Source organism: Corvus brachyrhynchos, unplaced genomic scaffold, assembly GCF_000691975.1.
Source record: "Corvus brachyrhynchos isolate BGI_N302 unplaced genomic scaffold, ASM69197v1 scaffold293, whole genome shotgun sequence".
Lineage (NCBI taxonomy): Eukaryota > Metazoa > Chordata > Aves > Passeriformes > Corvidae > Corvus > Corvus brachyrhynchos.
The window spans coordinates 919,645-939,643 of record NW_008237410.1 but is presented as its reverse complement, the minus strand read 5'-3'; the positions used below and the strand labels follow the sequence as shown (position 1 = coordinate 939,643).

Sequence of the window (19,999 nt, the reverse complement as noted above, 5' to 3'; positions counted from 1 at the left end):
TGAAAACAAATCAGACTTCACTTCCAAAATTTATCAAACCCCAGTAATCTATTCTTACCCACCACCCAGATTATCCTCTTTTCTTTGTTTTTCGTCTCATTCAAGTCACAAATTGCAGCAAGGCTACATCATTTTCATTCTATACTTTATCCCTCACACAAAGAAATTTGGGGTTTATGGGTCTTAAGAGAAGATTCTTTTTAGGCCGTATAATTAATCTGTCTCAGAGAAAATCAACAACGAACAAATATTTTAAAAGAGTTAAATTAGTATCTGTACTTCAGTGTGTCCTGTATATTCCTCTATCTGACAAGAATACTTTCCTGTTAAGGCAAAGATTTTAATAAGAAAGCTTAATTGTTTTGAAAGAAGCAAAATGCAGTACAAGCAAAAATTGTGTTTAGATGAAGGTGAGTATCTTGTGAAGCTCAAGAGTTGTGATATGAGTAATTAGGTAGTAATTGTTCAACAAGATAGCTAGTTTTAAAATACAAAAAAATACCTATCTTTCTATTATTATTCACGTTTTGGTTTTTATCTTCATCATTAGGTAATTTTTCAAAATCTTATACATGTTAGGAGATTATTAACTACATTGAAAAGATCTGATTGCTTTATACTCTGATATGGCGTAGTTTTGCAAGAGAAAGATACTTTATGTAGCTCTTCATAGCTTAAAACACTTCACTATTTGCAACTTCTTAAAGCAGTATGAAAATATTCCTAGACCTATTTCTCAGCAGGGCGCGGCATTGTCAGAAACTGGCTGATTTCAGGTACATCACTGAACATCACTTACTGTCCACCTTTTACCTATTGTCACTATAAAACTTCTGCAAATTCTAACAATTGATCCTCCATTTTAATGTGTTCACCAACTTCCCTGGCCCCAGATTTTCTATAGATCCTCAAGAATAGTCTTCTGTGCCAAGGGCTATTCAAAGATCTTGTCACACCTGTACAGGTAAGCTTGCTCACTCGCAGCAGTGATACCTCTACCTGGGCAAAAGGAGAAGTTGAAGCCACAAGAAGTTTTTTTTTAAATCTCCAGCACTGACCACTCTTAGAAACTAGATGCTATACAAACAGGCTGCTGGTGACCCTTATTAGAGTGACCTGTATTTGCAGATCCACCTTTTAAACTATCAGTGAGGATTGAGCATCTCCTTGTTTTGAACCCTTTATTCCACCTGCATAGAGCACACAAGCTGAAGTAACAGTTTTGGAAAAGTTCACTTAAAATGGACTGATCAATAATGAAAGAAAAAAAAAATCACTTTCTCTAACATAAAACCAGATTCACACATTTTGTTTAATCAGCTAAGCTCTAGGAGCATTTTTCTGTCTTTTCAAGGCTGGTCAAAATCCTGGTAGGAGAGACAACAGTCAGGTATAAATACACAATGAGTCAGTCAGTCCCAATCTCCCAATCTTTTGATTTTTGTGGTTGAAGTTCAACTTATGTACTCTGTGAAGGAATAACACAGCAGTAGAAAAGAGACCCTGGACTTTCTGTCTGACTGGAAACTCAAGATCAATTGGTTCACGCAGCCACCTGACTGAGAAGCTCCTTTATTTATATGTTTGAATCTGAAAAGCAACCTCTCCTATGGCCTCTGGGGAATGCCCAATAAGTACAAAAACCAACCCATTCTTGTTCTCCTAGTAATTGAAGCAAGGCCACTGAACCTTAAAGATCTGTACTGATGTACAGGATCAAAGGAGTTTATACTGGTACAATTAATTGATCTACATGTCTGAGGACAGGTTCACAAATGAGCTGTGTAACTCACTAAAAAGCAGTCAGGTACTGAAGCTGCTAAACTGATTTTGGGTAACAGCAACATTTAACAGTTTATTCATTGGTAAAAATACTACAATGAAACTTCATTAAAATCTCAAAATAAACAGTCTCAAACTCTAAAGAGTAAAGGAGCTGCAGATGTCTCTCCCCTGAGAAAAATGTCTCCACTTTCCAGATGTTCTCAGACTGATAAGAAATAATTGAAGTTTACATCACCTCCAAGACAACCCTTAGGAAATAAAGACTATTCTGTATTTTCAGATGCTGCAGTTGTAAAGTTGCATAAATTTGATCAGGATCCAGAAAGAAAGCCAAGAAACCAACCCTCTCTCCCTACTATTAGGCATAACTGGCATAGTCTAATTCAGTTTTCTTACTCTTGAAATCACACAAGCCCGCTGAAACTCATTTATGGTTCTTGGTCTTAGACATGTTTTCCCATTTCACAAAAGCTGAAAAATTAAAAGTTTAAAAATATCTGGCATGGTTTTCCTTCCTTTTGCTGTGGTGTGAATTTTGTCTATCACTTATGTTTGATTTTTTCTTTCTCTTTTTTTTTTTTTCTTTTAAATGAATTGGGAAAGGTCATTTTGTAGCTTTTCACACTTTCTCAGATCTGAAGAACAAGAACACCTACACAGAGAAAAATGCATGAAAAAGCATCCTGGTTATCAGGATAGTTATATCTTTTGTATCATTTGAAATTACCACTAAATACTACAAGGAAAGAAGAAACAGCAGCGAAGTACCACAGAAGAACAAAAATTAGGTTATAAATATACATCCAACATGGTTATAATATTATAATATGTGTTTAACAATAACATTTCCTTCTGTCATTGTTCAGGAGGCAGTATAACCACATTTTTGGTACTGGGTAGTGTGTGGGCCACAAAGAGTTCTGCAAAAAAATATGCAGCAAATGTAAATATCAATCCACTGACTTCAGAGAATGTTGAAATATTTCTAGGTTTAATTCAGATACATACACTGAAAGAGAAGATAACAGCGCACAAAGCAGCACTTCAGTATACTATTTTGCCTGGAACCATAGCTTTGACTTTAAGCAACTTTCTCCTTGGGAAACTCATTTCACCCTTCTTTGTGGAATTAGTACTTAAAAGCCGCTGGAAAGAGCAGCTATTTATTATTCTGATAACAACAAGAAGAGATGCACGGGAAGGGAAGAAGAAAAACCTATTTACATTGTCCTTGCTTCTTTGTGTCATTATTACAAGCAGAAGAGACAATGTTGTCTTCAGTTCCACCAAATCACATGTGCATGCATTGTACAGTCTAGGGAATCAAACCTGATATTTTTGTTGGCAATCCATGTTCATATCCATACATCGTATAAAATAATGATACATTCACTGCTCCAGTGTCTCTTCAAATCCTGTATCCAGTTCTAAACCCTTCTATTCAGGAGGGACATTGAGGTGCTAAAGGATGTCCAGAGAAAGACAAAGAGGTGGAAGGGTCTGGAGCACAAGTCCTGTGAGGAGCAGCTGAAGGAGCTGGGGTTGTTCAGCCTGAGAAAAGGAGGGTCAAGGGAGACCTTTTTGCTCTGTACAACTCCCTGAAAGGAGGCTGTAGCCATGTGGGGGTTGCTCTCTTCTCCCAGGCAATCAGCAACAGGACAAGAGAACATAGTCTTATGGGCAGATACTCCAGGGAAGATTTAGGTTAGACATTAGGAAGAAATACTTCACTGAAAAGGTGATTAGATATTGGAATGAGCTGCCCAGAGAGGTGGTGGAGTCACCATCCCTGGAGGCGTTTAAGGAAAGACAGGATGTGGCACTTGGTGCCATCTTGTAGTTGACAAGGCGGTGTTTGGTCATAGGTTGGACTCGATGATCTCAGAGGTCTTTTCCAAACTGATCCCTGCCCTCGTCTAGCTGCCACACTATTGCTGACACAGGCCAGGGTGCCATTGGCTTTCTGGTCACTTTGCTGGCTCATGTTCAGCTGCTGTTGACCAACACTCCCAGGTCCTTTTCCACTGAGGAGCTTTCCAGCCACTCTGCCCTAGCCTGTAGTGCTGCACAGGGTTGTTGTGACCCAAGTACAGGACCCAGCACTTCACCTTATTGAACTTCATACCACCAGCCATGGCCCATTGATCCAGCCTGTCTAGATCCCTCTGCAGAGCCTTCCTACCCTCCAGCAGATCAACATTTCACCAACTTGGTGTCATCCTCAAAATGCCCAAGGGGGCACTTGATTCCTTCAACCAGATCATTGATAAAGATATTAAACAGCAGCTGCCCCAGTACTGAGCCCTGGGAAATACCACTTGTGACCTACATGTAGTCTATATGGATAAATTCTGAGAAAACCCAGTAATGCTGCTGCTCTCTCTAAATATAACTTCAATAATTTAGAAATTCTCCTCTGGTATTATCAGGCTTGTTTTATGGAAGCTGTCAGATCCTCGAAAGCAGCAGAAGCTAGCAATGCAGAAAATCTATCTAGAGGTAAAACATGACCTCTGAGTTTTCAAGTATATGCAATGTTATGTGGAGGACAGAGGGAGAAGGAATATATTTTGCTTTATAGCACCTTTGAGAAGCAGACTGCTGCCTGCTTTTTCCAAGTGAAGTCAACACTTTTCCTAGCAAAACAGCTATCATAACATAGATAAGATTTGTTAAGATATTATATATTGACATGATGTTATTAAGATAAAATAGTTGTATCTTGAGGACTGCATATCAGCAGTAAAAGCAGAATAGTTGTAAATATGACTCTACCTGTGACTGAATAAATGTTCTTATCATTCCTTCACTGTAGGGATTTAGGCAACACTTTTTCCATACAGGTCTAAGTGCACAATCAGGGGTCTCAATGTTTTTTTTTTCCTTCAGTTCACCAGGGGAGAAAAAGAAGTAGTATTGTGCCTGTGCTTTTTGCTATAAATTACATACTTCAAAGGCTGCTTCAGACTTTAAATTGCAAACTGGATATGAAGTTGAAAGGATACTGCACTTAGAAAAGTGACTGAGACTGAAAGGAGAAATCCAAATATTTTAGAAAAGTTATTACACATAACTACTTCTCACTATTTAATACTTCCTTTCAAATATTTTCTCTTTGGTCTAAACAGAGTGTAATTTTGACAGGCATGATATTGAACTTCCACTTGCTATAAGTCTTTGCTTAGATAAAAAATACTTTTTATGTTGGAAAGAAATAATAGTTCTGCTTTCCCAGTTATAAACTCAACAGATATTTTGGTGATTTCATTCCAAATAAAGTGATGCTTATAAATGCCATTTAATAGTGTCATTATATCTGGCATATTCAAAGACTGTCAATTTTACCATAATGGAAAATATGCAAAATCAAGAAGAATTAAAAAGAGTGAGAGAAAATGAAGTTGTGTATTGAAAAATCAAACTATTCATAAACAACATTCACTCCCCAGAAATGCTTCACAAATACCAGAGTCAACAGTAAAGCAGTTGTGATGATTGCATCAGATATTTCTTTTGTTTGTTTACTAAATGGAGAAGAGATTGAACTCATTTTAGCAAGTAAATAGATGTCTGAAAGTTTGATTTTTTTTTTAAGAGTAGTCCAAACCTACCTCGCACCGTATATTTTTCTAAAGGGAGTTAAAGAATTAGATGCTCATCTGCTACAATATGTCAGGAAGAATCAAACTTTTCTGGGCTTCTCTGAAAATCTGAGCTTGAAGAGTTGCAGTTGGTGTCTGATTTCCTTTGAGTGAATTTTTGTTTATGGAAGTATTAGACTTTAGTATACTGAATTACTAGAAAGGACAGGACCTGGGAAGATTCAGGATTAAAAATTAGGTATATCTCCCTAACTGAAGGGCTTGCAGAATCAAGAATCAGAAGTCATCCAAAAGGTCTCAAATATATTTTTATCTGCATTTTTTTAAACACTTAAATTTTGTAAACAGTCAGTACTGTGACAAAACTGCTTTCACATTCAAGTATGAAAATACAGGCCTATCTACACCAAACAGAAGGGGCGTATATGCAAAGCATGTAATTGAAATTGCAAATAAAGAATATGAACACAGTTTAAAAAAAAATTTTCTTGGCTGTTGACTCCCTGGTGGCATCATCTTAGTAGTAAGCCCAGGAAAACCTGATAGCTTAACCTCTGGTCCGTGCTGTTCTGCACTTCTAATTACTGGATAGTTGTTTGCATCAGATTGAGGTAACTTATTTGAATTAAGCTTGAAAGGCAATAAAAAACTCTGGCAGGTCATCTTCACCTGATGCCAGATCAGAAAAATTCCTTGTGCACTTGAACTGGGAGCAAGCTGCAAGTCTGACCTTGCAAAAACCCCAAGCAATGTCATGCTCATCCTCTCCTAAAATTAGAAGATTCTTTCCATGAACTCAGTCAGTTAATTTAACACACTCCACAAGATCAAATGTGGAGGATGTAAGGCACTAGACAGCACTGCTGCTGCCTGGGATAGTCCTCAGCGGTGGAACTTCCTTTCACTCGCAGGTATCAGATTGATCTAGTTTGAACTAATGGGGTTTTTTTAGCCTAAAAAAACCCTAGAGGACTGAAACTTGCCACTAGAAGTCCTAGCTGTAAGTCTAATCCCTTCTTATGCTCCTCCCTGGGTGATAGTCACCAGATTAAGTCAACTGCCTTAAAAATATCGTGTAGCCTCAATGTTGTGGTTCAACAGGTTTCTCTGAAGAATAATATGTTAAAAGACTTCCTTTGGACAAAAACCTTCACTTGTATTGAATTGGTGACATACAGTCCTCAAACCCAACACTAAACAACACAGAGAAGAAATCTAGCTGGAATTTCTCAAATTCTCTTCCTTTGCCAGGGCTTATGAATGCAGGCTCATCAATGGGCAGATAATTGGGACAGAGCAAAGGTCTGATACATTGCCTTTCATTTAAGGTTTCATCACTAAATTAAAACACATGAAGTGATTAACACCTTCTCTTTACAATTCTCAGAAAAGTAACTTTTAGTTCAGAATAAGTACATTAATTCCACTTATGATTTAGTGCAGCCCATATACATTAGAATACGATGAATCACTGCAAAACTGAGTGCAAAACTATGCTGTTTCAACCAGAAAACTCTCGTTGTCATGCTGATAATAAGATCTGTATCACATTATGCCTAATCACAGCAGGCCAGAAGCCTCCAGTGTGCCTAGTCTAATAGCAATATACAGAACAGCTAGGAATTACCACTAGATTAATTGTAAGTATAAGAAACCAGACTGTAGTGCTGTGGTGTGGGCAACAGTCTTTTAGCTAAGCCTGAGAATATGAGATATTCTTGTGCCTTTTTGTCTTCCAAAGAAGCAGGAAATGCTGGTGTAGTTTCACCTCCTGAGTTACCAGCAGTGTATTTGTACTTCTTGGAAGCATGGGAAGTTCAGTGTAGGCTGAAACACAATAGTATTCTCTCACTTACGCTGTGGAGGAGTCATTACAGACTCAGTAGCACTAAAAAGATACAGCTGTAACATGTCTATCTCTCCTTCATGTCTTTTAAGCTTCAGCTTGCCTCTATCAAATCCTATTATACAGTCTCTGATCATGTTGCACTTCAAGGGTGCAGAGAGAGGTGCTCAAAATCCCCAGGTAAATATTAATGGAATAACCTGTTTCCACATTCCCTTTGTGCTGTCAGTGTTTATGCACTGGAGAAAAAAGTGTATGCCTTTCTTAAAAGAAGAACTATTGCTGTTCAAACACTCTTGAAGTTTTCATTTTCCACAGAATGGCTAATCCCTTTATGAATGCTATACCAGCTCTTGGTTTATGTTACCTAACTCACAAAGAAACAAACAACTTGATAATTATAATTCAGTGAATGTAGTTCAGATACTGCAGTGTTAACCCTCCGTTTTAGACAAGAAGAACTCTGTGAAATTGGGAGTTGAGGAAAAGCTTTTAAAGAAATGCAAAAGCTCTGCATTTCTGCATTTGTATTTTTGCTTTTTACTCAAATTATAAAGCTGCATGTGGTTCAAAAACTGTTATATCCTTCTCAAAACTGCTCTCCCTAATGCTGTTTTAGCTGATGGTGGTCTCAACAGAAACTTTTGCAGTAGATATGTGAGTATATAAGCATGAGTATACAGTACAAAAAAGTTTACCAAGGCAGTATAGAAAACAAGAACACTTGTGGTCATGAATTACCAATGTAGTACTAATATAAGAATAGGTAGGTCTTTGGGAAAAAAAAAAAAGGCCCTTGTCTCAGAGAAAACCTTGTACCTTTTTCCTACCTGCTTTTTCATGCTCTTCCACATGGATGTCCCTGTGACAGCCAGAGAAAGACCCAGAGTACTACTTCACAACAGAAAGAGTGCACAAGATCTCTATATATTAAAAAAAGAACCTCATTTGTACATTTCATGTACAAGTTTGTATGAAACCATAGTTATCCACTTTACATCATTCTGCTTCTACTAAAACAGAAGGACAAACAAAGGTGTTTCTAAGGATGCCAGAGCCCTCATGGTAGGGATTGCCCCTGGGGCTCAATCCTCCCATCCCTGAAAATGACTCTGTTGGCCGGGGCTCAGTGCTTTTCAGACAGGTTTGCAGATGGGTTGCAGGGCTGCTTTGGTGTAACTACTGAGCAAAGTGTCTCTAACTCTGAACCAGAGGTGAACCTGTAATTGAAAGGGGAAAAAAAAAAGAAGTCTACAGCACTTTTATGTTCATTTCACAGTTCATGGTGAGAAATTATTCTTATTTTTCAAGTTCCTACAGTGCTAAGCTGAGAAAATGGGCCTTCAGTAATTTTCTTTTAATTGGGAGCCCAGCAGTACAAAGATGGCACAGGCTGGGGTATATTTTGCAGTCACCTGCTGCAGCTTGTACTGTGGCAATAATTGAGACTAGGTGTGACTAAAGTATATTCATCTAATGGTAATAATAGGTGCCACAGTCTGGTGTTCTTTCATGCGTGATAAAAGGATAATTTAGCACATGCTATCTCTAATACTTTTTCAGTGGGTTACACCAGATCAGGATTTCAGTTCCTAGTTTACTTAACTATTATAGGACTCACCAATAACTTTGATTTACTTTTGCTGCCAACTTACTTTTTTTTAAGCTTTGTCCAACCTAGTTTCCAGTTTTCCATGAGCTCCTACAAGAAATTCTCTGTTATATGAGCAGATTTTTGGAAACTTTTGCTGACATGAATCTGAATTACACAGCTACAGATTCTAGTTTGAAGATGTATTCAAAACTATCCCTTGCTACCTTGGCCCTTTTTAACTAGCATCTCCCCCCCAGTCATCCTATAAAAACATCACAGTTAAAACTGGAACTCTTATTCAGCAGCATAAACATCTATAAATCTTGAAATGGTTCAAAAACTTACATCCTTCTCAAAACTGAAGTTTTTAGAGTCTGCGTAAGTCCCGAGTAACTGAAACACGTTCCTGGAACTGGCAGATATGGTCAGGACTTTATGAGCCTTATTTCTTTGTGGAGAATCTAAAGGGGGATCTAAAGTGGCACTAAACATCTGTGTTTAGTCATCTAAATGGCATCCTTGGTGTGTCTGTTTTGGGATCCTAAGGAAGGCTTCCTGAGGACTTGAGTGTGTGGTATTGCCATTGACTCCAGTAGGACTTGTGGTCTCTCAGTACTTCTCTAAACCATGAAAACTACAACCACTGGAAAACTTATGTGGTATATAGATGCCTCAGTTCAATCTCACTGTCCTTGGAGCCTGCCCTCAGCTGTTGTCCTGCCCATAGTCCTTTGGTTTAGGAAGCAAGAAAATGCTCAGTCTGGTTCTGGGCTGAGTTGCCATAGACCGAATAACTTTGTGTGCCCTGTTCACATAGCTCACGCCCACACTCCATCCATATGTACACGGGAACCCTCCCTACCTTTTATTTTTGGTATGATTATCTCATGTGTGTGTTTCAGTATTTTATTCTGGATCATGCACAAAACATTGATTTTCATCCGATAGCATTTTGGCAACAGGATAACCTTTCACTCTGCCTTTCAACAGCTCTGCTGTTCTTCCTGAGACACTCCTGTATTGTGTTCCTTGGGCCAAACACTGGTTCCTTGGCAACGTCTTGCTGGTCTCTCCCTCTGGGTCTTCCCTTTGTTTTTCTTTCTGCAGTGCCCTTCAGCCACTACCATTTGCTGTTTGCTTCCCTGAAACAATGTATGGCCTGTCTTCTTGGGATTCATCTGACAGTGGATCTCAGGAATATTTCTCTTCTGTAGGAACAGATGGGATCAGTGCTTACCCAATCCCACCCTTCTTGTAGCTCTTATTTTTCCAGGAGCTCATTACATAGCACAGACAATTCAGAGATGGAATAGGCAGGACTAGCTCCCCTCACCGCTTCACAGACCCTGAGTCTACAACTACAACCTCCCTGATGCAGGGCTGCAGAGTTTTCTGAGACAGGACTTTCTTATTCTTTCCAGCTGAAGCTGGTCCTTTTTGTGTGAACTAAGTGCATTCAATGGCTATGAATGAATGTTCATCCTGAATAGGATGAGAGAAAGCAAGCTGAGCATGACTTCAGCAACTGCAGGACTCTACTAGGAAAAAAGGTTCCTGCTTCAATAAGTGATCATGATGAGAATATTTTAAGTACAGACAAGAGATTCTTGTGATGGAGAATATACATAAGATGGGTGTTACATGCTGATTCTGGCATGCTCCCTATGCACCTTCAGCATCATTTTAATGTAGACTTTATGTATGTCACTTTATGATAGCATGGAGTCACAGCATCACAGAATTCACAGAATTTCTGAGGTAGAAAGGGACCTTCTGGAGATCCTCCTGTCCAGCTGTGTCAGGTGTAACTGAGGCACATCTGCACCAGTAGATGCAGAGAAAGTCTCAGCCCTGCTTGGAACTGTGGATAGGCTGAAAAATCTCAGCTGGTGGCACATGTGCTCATGTAAGCTAGGTTTGGTGGGAATGTTGATCTGCTGGAGGGCAGGAAGGCTCTACAGAGAGATTTTTACAGACTGGATCAATGGTCTGAGGACAACTGCATGAGGTTCAATAAAGCAAAGTGCCAGGTCCTGCCCTTGAGTCACAACAACCCAATGCAGCGTTACAGGGAGGGAGAAGAGTAGCTAGAAAGCTGCTCAGCAGAAAGGGGGTGCTGATCAATAGCAGCTGAGCATGAGCCAGTGCATGCTCAGGTGGCCTAGAAGACCAATGGCATCCTGGTCTGTGTCAAAAATAGTGGCCAGCAGGACTAGGGAAGTGATTGTCCTGCTACACTTGGCACTAGTGAGGCCACATCTTAAGTGCCGTGTCCAGTTCTGGGCCCCTCACTTCCAAAAGGACATTGAAGTGCTGGAGCAGGCCCAGAGAAGGGCAAAAGAGTTGGTGAAGGGTCCTATAAAGAGTAACTGAGAGAACTGGAGTTGTTTAGTCTGAAGAAGAGGAGGCTCAGGGTAGCACCTCAATCACCTCTGCAATCACCTGAAAGGAGATTATAGTGGGGTAGGGGTCGGTCTGTTCCGCCATATTATAAGTGAAAAGACAAGAGGAAATGGCCTTAAAGTGCACCAGGGGAGGTTCAGATTAGATATTAGAAACCAAAAAAATCACTGAAAGAATGCTTAGGCATTGCAATAAGTTGTCCAGGGAGGTGGTGGCGTCTCATCTCTGAAAGTGTTCAAGAGGCACCTGGATGTGGCCCCTGAGGATACACGGGTAATTATGATGGTGCTGTGTTGACATTGGACAAATGATCTTGAAGGTGTCTTCCAGCCTTGTTGATTCTGTGATTCTATAGGCTTCAGTTTTAGATTTATCAGCTCAGATCTTTACTTGCTTACAGGTCTCCTTCACACTCTCTGGTATTCTGTGTAAATGTGCTTAACCTCCCAGCCAGGTGATTCGGAGATTTTTATTTACTAAAGCATGCAGTGTTGCCTAAATTCAAAGAGAAAATATACTAAAATTCATAGTTCAGCGATTTCTATGTTTGTTTAAACCAAAAATATCTGCAAAGAATATGGAAGCAGAAATATTTTTTCTGAGAGGCAACATGCTACAGTAGCATGATCCTTGCTCAATTAAAGTGATTCGTGGTAAGAAAACCCTATACTTTTCAGTCACAAATGTGAGCCTAATTTTCTCAGCATCCCTGAAAACCAATCCTCGGTGGGGTGCATTCTTAATTTTATGAATTTCTGTATTTGCTGTTGAATATGTTCATGCTTTTCTAAATTTTTCACCTGCATTGCTATGGAGACTACTGAAATCTGATTATCATTGCTGAAAGGCACCACCTTAGCTTGAAATAATTTTGCTTTTGCAGTGTATTTGCTCCAAAACCTGGTTAACACTGTCAACTTATAACCATCCCTATTGGGGAATTTGCTGTAAAGGAAAATGTGATTTATGATTTAAACTTCATTACTATACTGATTATTCACAACAGTGAAAATTTATACCCAGCTTGATGTGAAATATTTAGTTTAAGAACTTTGGCCATAAGAAAACACAAAGATATGATCAACTGTTACACCAGTGTCTTTCAATCTGTAGTGATTTTACCAGGCCAGGGCCAGGCCAGGGTCCTGCGTAGTCCTCTGAGCTTCTTGCTGTTACCAGCAGGAGAAGTCTGTGAGACAGCTAAATGACCTCTCCATGTCCTACATCCCTTCTCTAAAGCTAAGAAATGATTCAAACTTCTTCTGTGACTACTTGAGGTTTGCAGATGAAAAACAATCTCTAGAACAATATTTAAGAGGAGCTCATAAACTCTCTGAGAGTTTTAGTCCTCCAAACTCAGCCTCTTGCAACTTCAGCCCTCAAGGAGTTAGCCCTGAACATGGAGATGGGACCTCCTCCGTTTGCAGGTCCATGGGTTGTGTGTGTGTAGGTGTGCACAGACCCATTCAGTCACACTCTTCATTCCTGGGAGGAGACCACTTCACTGCTTTTGTCCTCCTGGAAAATACTTGTGGTTTAACATATGAGACAAACCATGCACCAAAGTGGGGGGTTAAGGTGGTGGGAAAAAGTTTGAACTTGTCCCCTATAAAGACAACTTTGAAAAGTGCTGTCTGAGGAAGCTACTGGAAGTCTGATATCTGCTTGGATTATTCACTCCCTTGAATAAGCAGGAGAAGCAGATGCGCTCTCTTTGCAGCTCTGCACTGCATGGAGCTTCTCTTGAACTTAAGTTTACATCTGATACAAAATGCAGCAATGTCATTTGTCTACATGGATGCCCATATCCAATTCTTTGGGCACTGATTTTTCTTATTTTTCTTATTGCTGTTATTGATTGTCTGCTTCTATCATGTGACATGACTTGAATCATCCAAATCCAGTACGGAACAAATTGACCAGAATGAGGCCCATACAAGCTGGTATCACTCCTGGATGACTGTTTCCCCACCTTGTTAGCTTACCAAAAAAATCACTCAGAGCTTGCAATTCACTTACAAATGATCCTCATGTAATTGCAGAAGTATGCAAATTTCAAGGTCACTCATCCTTGAAATCAGCACAATTGATTTTTTATAGCTTGCTGTCAAAAACCACATTTATGTTCCTGAGACAAGACCTGATAAACTTTCTCTCTGAAGCTTGCTGCCTTAAATAATAGTGCTCAATGAATAGATTTGTAAAACACAATTTCATACACTGGTACATTGATTACAGGTAATGCAACATGTCATCACAAATACAGTAAAACTCCTGACACATCACTGAAAGTTGTCCTGTATAGAACTAAGAAATACTAAATTTGCTGTAGATTTGTTGATTTGCTTGATATTACACATTACATAAAAAGGTGTCCTCTTGTTTAATGTAGATTACTGATGGAGACCAGAATGTAAAACATTGCGTGGTGGAAAAAACCAAAAGGAAAGTAAAGGAAAAAAAAAAGGTATTAGATATTTCTATCTTCCTAGATATTAGGAAGAAGTTCTTTGATGTGAGGGTGGTGAGACACTGGGACAGGTTCCACAAAGAAGTTATGGATGTATTATCCTTGAAAGCGATCAAGGCCAGCTTGGTCTTGTGAAAGTCTGCCCAGGACAGGAGGCTTGGAACTGGGTGATCATTAAGGTCCCTTCCAACCAAAACCATTCGATGATCTGTAGTTTTTCTATCAATGGAAGCATAGATTTACAGCTAATGTGACCACTCAAGTAAACAGGTATTTATGAAATCCCTCCCTTGCCATGTGGATTAATCACCAAGGCCAAAATTCTGAAAAAGGGGTGAATGTTTAATGTGACTGACTACTTATTGCTAAGTGCTGAATTCTCAGTGAGTTTGACCAAAATCACAAAATTTTGAGGCTTACCCCTTGAAAGAATCATCAAAATCATGGCATGCTGGAAGAGATGTGAAAATAAATAAGTATATGGGGAGGTTTGTTCAAATGTAAAATGAGTACGAGTGCAAACATCCCCTTTCAATAATTTCCTCAGTCCTACTGAGGTAAATCCTTTCAATGCTCATTCAGATCTCAGCACCACATTCAAACTGCAGCCCTGCCATGCTGTACATCCTCTGTTCCTCCACTGTGTTCCACTGTGGTCCTGCTGCAGCAGCAATAGTAGCAGCAGAAATATCATTTCTTCTTCCTGTAAATAATGTGCTAAATGCTGCTGTAGCTACTCATAGAATGAACACTGGTCACAGTTTCTGCTTAAGAATCCAGTTGGAGTAGACATTGAAGGTACTTATTTAATGACTATCAGCAGGGATGAGTTTGATTCTTATTTTACATAACTTTGGTTGTCAACTAGTTGACAACCTTTGTTGTCTCTAGCTCAAATTATCTAAAGCACAAAGCAATGGAAGGATATATTTCTGCATATGCATAGCTACATACCATAGATATATTCACATATAGTAATACACCAATAGAGTGGTTATGCAAAATTTTTTCTCTGTTACCTTAGGCTGCTAAGTTATGTAGCCAGGACAGTATCAGAAAGATTTAAATGTAGTCTTTAGAAATAATTTTTTGCGTGGTTAGTGGGATTTATATGGGATGGATGCTCTGTGAACTAGTTTTCTGTTAAAATACAGTGTGATACTTGTGGATTAATTCTGTTTGCACAAGTGTGAAACACCAATCTTTCTTTCAGGGGTTAATCAGAAAAAAGTACTTATTATAGCAAGCCTAAAACTTCAAGCTCTTTTTGTCTCAAGTGAGTTATTATTCCACCATCCAAAACTCAACAACTATGTATTCCCTGTAGCACTCTGTTTTTTCTAAACATTCTCAGAGGATTTTCTTACCAGTTTTCCAGAGCTGATTGTTTTAAGGGCATGGATTGTAAGCTGTAACCTGGGCTGTAGGGCTGTAACTGCTGTACACAAGTGCCTTTTTTGTCTCTTTCTCTCTCATCCTTGTGGCCAGAACATTTAATTGCTGAGAAATGCTCAGAGCTGCAGTACTAACTTGTCACATTGTGCTGGTTTTACCTTATATTTCAAAATAGTCTTGCTTCCCAAGAATATTAATATAATTTAAAAATATTCTCATAGACTTTGTGGACCAATTTTCTTTAGCTTGCCTGCATAGCAACACCTTGTGAATGGAATAGGGTACTATGAATGAAAAATGCATCTGGATACTGAGCAGAAAATGATAATTATTTTTAACATGATTTTCATAAATTATGCTCATAATGCTTTAGTGATACATGAAACTTAGAAGCTTCCAAGATTAAGAAAATGCATTTCTTAAATTCAATGAAATATCCCCATTGTGCCTCCCTCTTTCTCTTTCTCATCTCACTGAAGAATTCCCTCTTTTCAGGAAGTTTGTCACATTTCTTGTCAGTCATTTTTAGTACTGGTGCTTAAATTTCTCAAACTATTAAAAAGATAGCAAGATTAACACTTTTCTCATTTCACTTAAGTTTAGTACTTAATATTATGAATGACCTGTTTCTGTTTGGTCTGCTTTGGAAGTTTGTGAAGGATGGTTGTACTACAGAGCTTTAAATTCCATTTTTCCATGAGAGAAATACATTTTTCCTGGAAAGTGTCTTAAGAATCACATTTTAAGAGAAGAAATTGCAAAACTGAATTAGTGCATAAATCAGAGAAAATATTTATTTACAGACATGTAAAAATTATGTTACAACATTTTAAAGAAAACTGTAATGAACCATCAATCTGCTCTAATGGGCAAACTCTGAATGTTTTAATTCTAAATTTCAGTGGCACCAATTAAAAATATGACTGCTAACAAGATTATAGTTATCTACATAGTTTAAGTACAGTGATTTTTCAGAACTAAAAATGGATCTACAGAGGAAAAATAATAAGAACCGCAACAATATGTATTACAAGAGTTTACAAAAGTAAAAATATTTTTTCTTGATCCAAACTTTAAAGCTTTTTAGTAAATATTTTCCATTCATGCAGCTGCCCATGTTTGAAACAAATATCTGAAATACACAGAGCATATAGGTCTGTGTAGAAAATGAACTGGTTTGATTCAGGACTGTCCAAAAAGGATTTTATAAGACTCTTCTGTTGACTGTCCAAACTGATTGACAAGATCTTTTGTTTCCTATTCTTCCATATTGCAAGGGATGAGCAATGCTGACAAACCCCACAGCTGACAAAACTCATGTCAAACAAGTAACAGGTAGTGATGGCAAACAACACTGAGCATACTGCATACAGGGACAGCAGAGAACTATTAAGCTCTTTCAAAGCCACCAGCATCCCCTGGAGTGATTTTAAGCAAACATGCCGTTGAGAAACCTTACTAGTAATAGACTACATGGGGCAACAATCTTCTGGCTTGCAAATGAAGTAGTGTCTCATGGTGTTATCAGAGGTGACCTTTTCTGTGTTCAAAATATATTCAGAACTGAAACTGTGGTGTGAAGCAGTGTCAACGTTATGGATGTGCAATCATTTCTGTGAGTTTATAATCTAAGGGTAATGATCATAAAGAAAGTGTAAAACTCTAAGAGTGCTTTCTGCGAGTGTTAGCTCATCTGGAATGGAGGTGGTGAAGAGACAATATACCTAGATGTTTCTCATATCTAGTTTATTAACACCAATATCAGAACTGATCTCCTTGGATGATATTCTGCATCTTTTAAGTCAGCCAACAGTTTATGTGATTTAAATGGGACAAATGCCCCTTGAGCTGCTAAAGTTTGGAGCTCTTTTTTTTTTAACTATCAGCCAAAGACAGAGATCCAAAGATGGCAATTCTTTTTGCATTTTTACAGTTAAAAATGTTCATAACCTATATTAAGAGATAGAAAGTAGAGAATTATTTCACCCTCTGATTTGACCTAACATTTCACTTACACAGGAGTAACATTTTTTGCTGCACTGTTCTGGGAGAGTCAGCCCTGATAAATTCTGAAGCTGCAATTCTTTATGCTCAGTTATAACTACTTATACTAGTCTTTCCTTATTTAAGGAGATAGGTACTACTCAGCACTTATGTAAACCATGTAACTCCACACACAACAGACAAGCTAAATATAAGGTACACAAACGTAACTGAGAATAGCTGCCTAGTAAAAAAATTCTCACTCACTAATAGGTAATTAAATTCAAATGTATGCTTTTCTTCCAAATTTTTGAAGAATATTAGTCCTTCTTTGATGATGGTCCCCATGGTGGAAACCTGACCAGAGACCTTGAGCTCTGGGTGGGCCCTCTTACACCCCTACTACTTGAGGTGAACCTGTCATGTCAGAAACTGCTTTTTAAAACAGAAATTTAAAGTTTGATCTTTTCAAAAGTCTCTCTGGTACCTTTTTTTTTTCTCTTGCTCTCAGCTACAGAGAGCAATTGAAAGGGCAAGGCAAGAGTTCATCTTTGTAGTGCTGGATGAGCTCAAATAGCAAATACCCCGGTCATGGAGCTCAGGGGTCAGGGCTCCACGCTGCAGACTGGCACACAACCGGGTCTGCACCCCATTTGGCTGTGTAAGATACTTCCTAAATTAATACCTCTCCCTCTTGGGAGGTTGTAGCTACTAAATAAGTTATTAATCCTGCAATCACTTTAAAGACATGTCTCTTTCTATATGAGTACCACTCGCATAAAGATGTAGATGAATAAATACATATTCCTTGTTTCATGTCATCTGCAGTGCTAAAGAGGTCTGACTTTGGGATGGTGAACAAGTTGGTACTTTTATTAGAGAAGTCCTTGTGCCCATATCATATATGCTTTGATACCTTTAATGTCTCAGTAGTAACACAAGAGAAATAATGCATCCATTCTCCTTGAAAGGAAATATGATTTATTAAGAAATTCTATACTGAGATTCCCCCTGCAACATCTGTAATAATTAATTATTCAAACTTCAGGCTTTTAGAAGGGCCTTAGGAGTTTGTGGGTGGAAAGACTACTGCCAAAAAATAACCCAAAAAGTAAAAAGTAGGCTAACTCAGGCTGTCAAATATTGGCAGGCTATAAGTAATTTTCCTGGCTAGGCAGGAGACTGACTGACTTTCCATACGGTAACAACAAACTGCCTTTAGACATTTGCAAGAACAGCTGTAACAACTGTCTGAGGAATGGCATCACAGAGAGTGCTTATCTGAAGAAAGGGATTTACAGAAGGATCCAATTTACAGTTTGTCAAGGATTGCTCTCTTATTTTGACATTTTCACTTTTTAGAAGCTATTCTATTACCAAATGTAATTATTTCCAATGACAAATAAATTGAATAAAACAATGGGAAATACCATACAATGTATTTAATTGTGGCACTGATCAAAATGGTCTTGTTTGAATTAAGCAGTAAACAAAGAAGTGCAACACCACCTGACTCTAAATATAGTAAAACAGTAAAACGTGCTAATCATAAAAATAGCTTTTAGAAATATACATTTGTATACAGTGTTTTCCACACCTGTTAAATATGTCCTTCATATTATTATGATACAGTACATTGGCCTTTAAGACATCAAAATTAAAAAAATAATACCAATAATTAGCCAGAGAAAACCACATTTACAATCTAAACCATAAAAATCTGACAATTGTACAGCTTAGAACATATAAGAAATGGAGTTTCTAATATTTGAACAATAATGTCCATTTTAATAAGTAAATTGAGTTTCATACAAATTGAATCAAAGGTGTTGTCAGCCAGTAAGAAACTGCAGTTCACAATTTTCTGACGGGAAGTCAGAGTTTCTCTTCTCAGCCTTCAGGGGGTTCACACATGACATCTCATCACTTGATCTGTAGAAACTGAGAAATGAAATGTTGACTTTAGTAAGAAAGCATAGAATTTCTTCCAGCAGAACCTCAAAAAGAAGCCAAGACATCTGGGGAAAAGAGCCAAGAGGACTATAACTTGACTTTTTGACAAATCAACCAAATATCAACATCTATAATGTTTTCCCACCTTAAACCATCAAAGATTAAAAGAAGAATAGTGTTCCTGCCACAGTGGACAATCAGGACTGTGCAACAGTCCTGAGTTAGACTGTATGGAACAAAGTAATAACAGCAAATCAAGCAAGAGCTGTTGAGGCTGAAGTATTCCTCCCCTCAATAATGCTATGCAAACAACTGCTGAATAATTCCTATTTTAGCAGCAGGAAATAGAATAATGTATCCTGGCTGCTTTGCAATGAAATGCTTTATTTGCATAATAGCATTCAATCTAAATAAATTGCATGTAGAATTCTTTGCTTCAGTCCCATCACACTATTTATATACCTTACTCCATTTCCACTGGCTGTGTGCTTTCAGCAATGCCTATAGTTACCAGACTGATGGATCTTTCCTCAGTTTCTTCCCTTTTGCTGTTGTCTGTTTTGCTATTGTTTTTGTGTACCTGCCATAGGTTGTAAATGTATATCCTTTGATTTATTTTGTTGCTTTATCAGCCACATTGTGAAAATGCAAAAATCCAGTGTTAGTCAACACTTTTGAGGATCATTCTTCCAGCAGAGGCTGGAGCCAGGTTGCATCTAAATATCTGAGTCCTGAGTCCTATGTGACCCATTAATGCTACCAGCTTCAAGTAGGCATTGAGTGATGCTGCAGGGGAGCATAAGACATACCATCTCCACCTGCCCACAGAAAAACTGACAACACTTTCCTAATCACATCTGTTTGGAAAACTGGCAGTAGAAAATAACAGAAATAGATGCTTTCTTTTTTAAAAATGAAATTTTCAACCCAAGTTTTTGTTTTTGTTTTTTAAATTTTAGATGGAAAAA

General features: G+C 38.2%; 1 protein-coding gene across 9 annotated transcripts in view; it reads right to left on the bottom strand.

Moving 5' to 3' along the window:
* Positions 1–15,867: 15,867 nt before the first annotated feature.
* Positions 15,868–19,999, bottom strand: part of RALYL (RALY RNA binding protein-like) — a 387,338-nt gene continuing 383,206 nt past the window's right edge. For all 9 annotated transcript variants that reach the window (XM_017731047.1, XM_017731048.1, XM_017731051.1 and 6 more), the window contains one exon: positions 15,868–19,019. In XM_017731047.1, the coding sequence (XP_017586536.1) occupies positions 19,002–19,019 (18 nt within the window). In that variant the 3' untranslated portion in view covers positions 15,868–19,001. The remainder of the gene's footprint in view (positions 19,020–19,999) is intronic.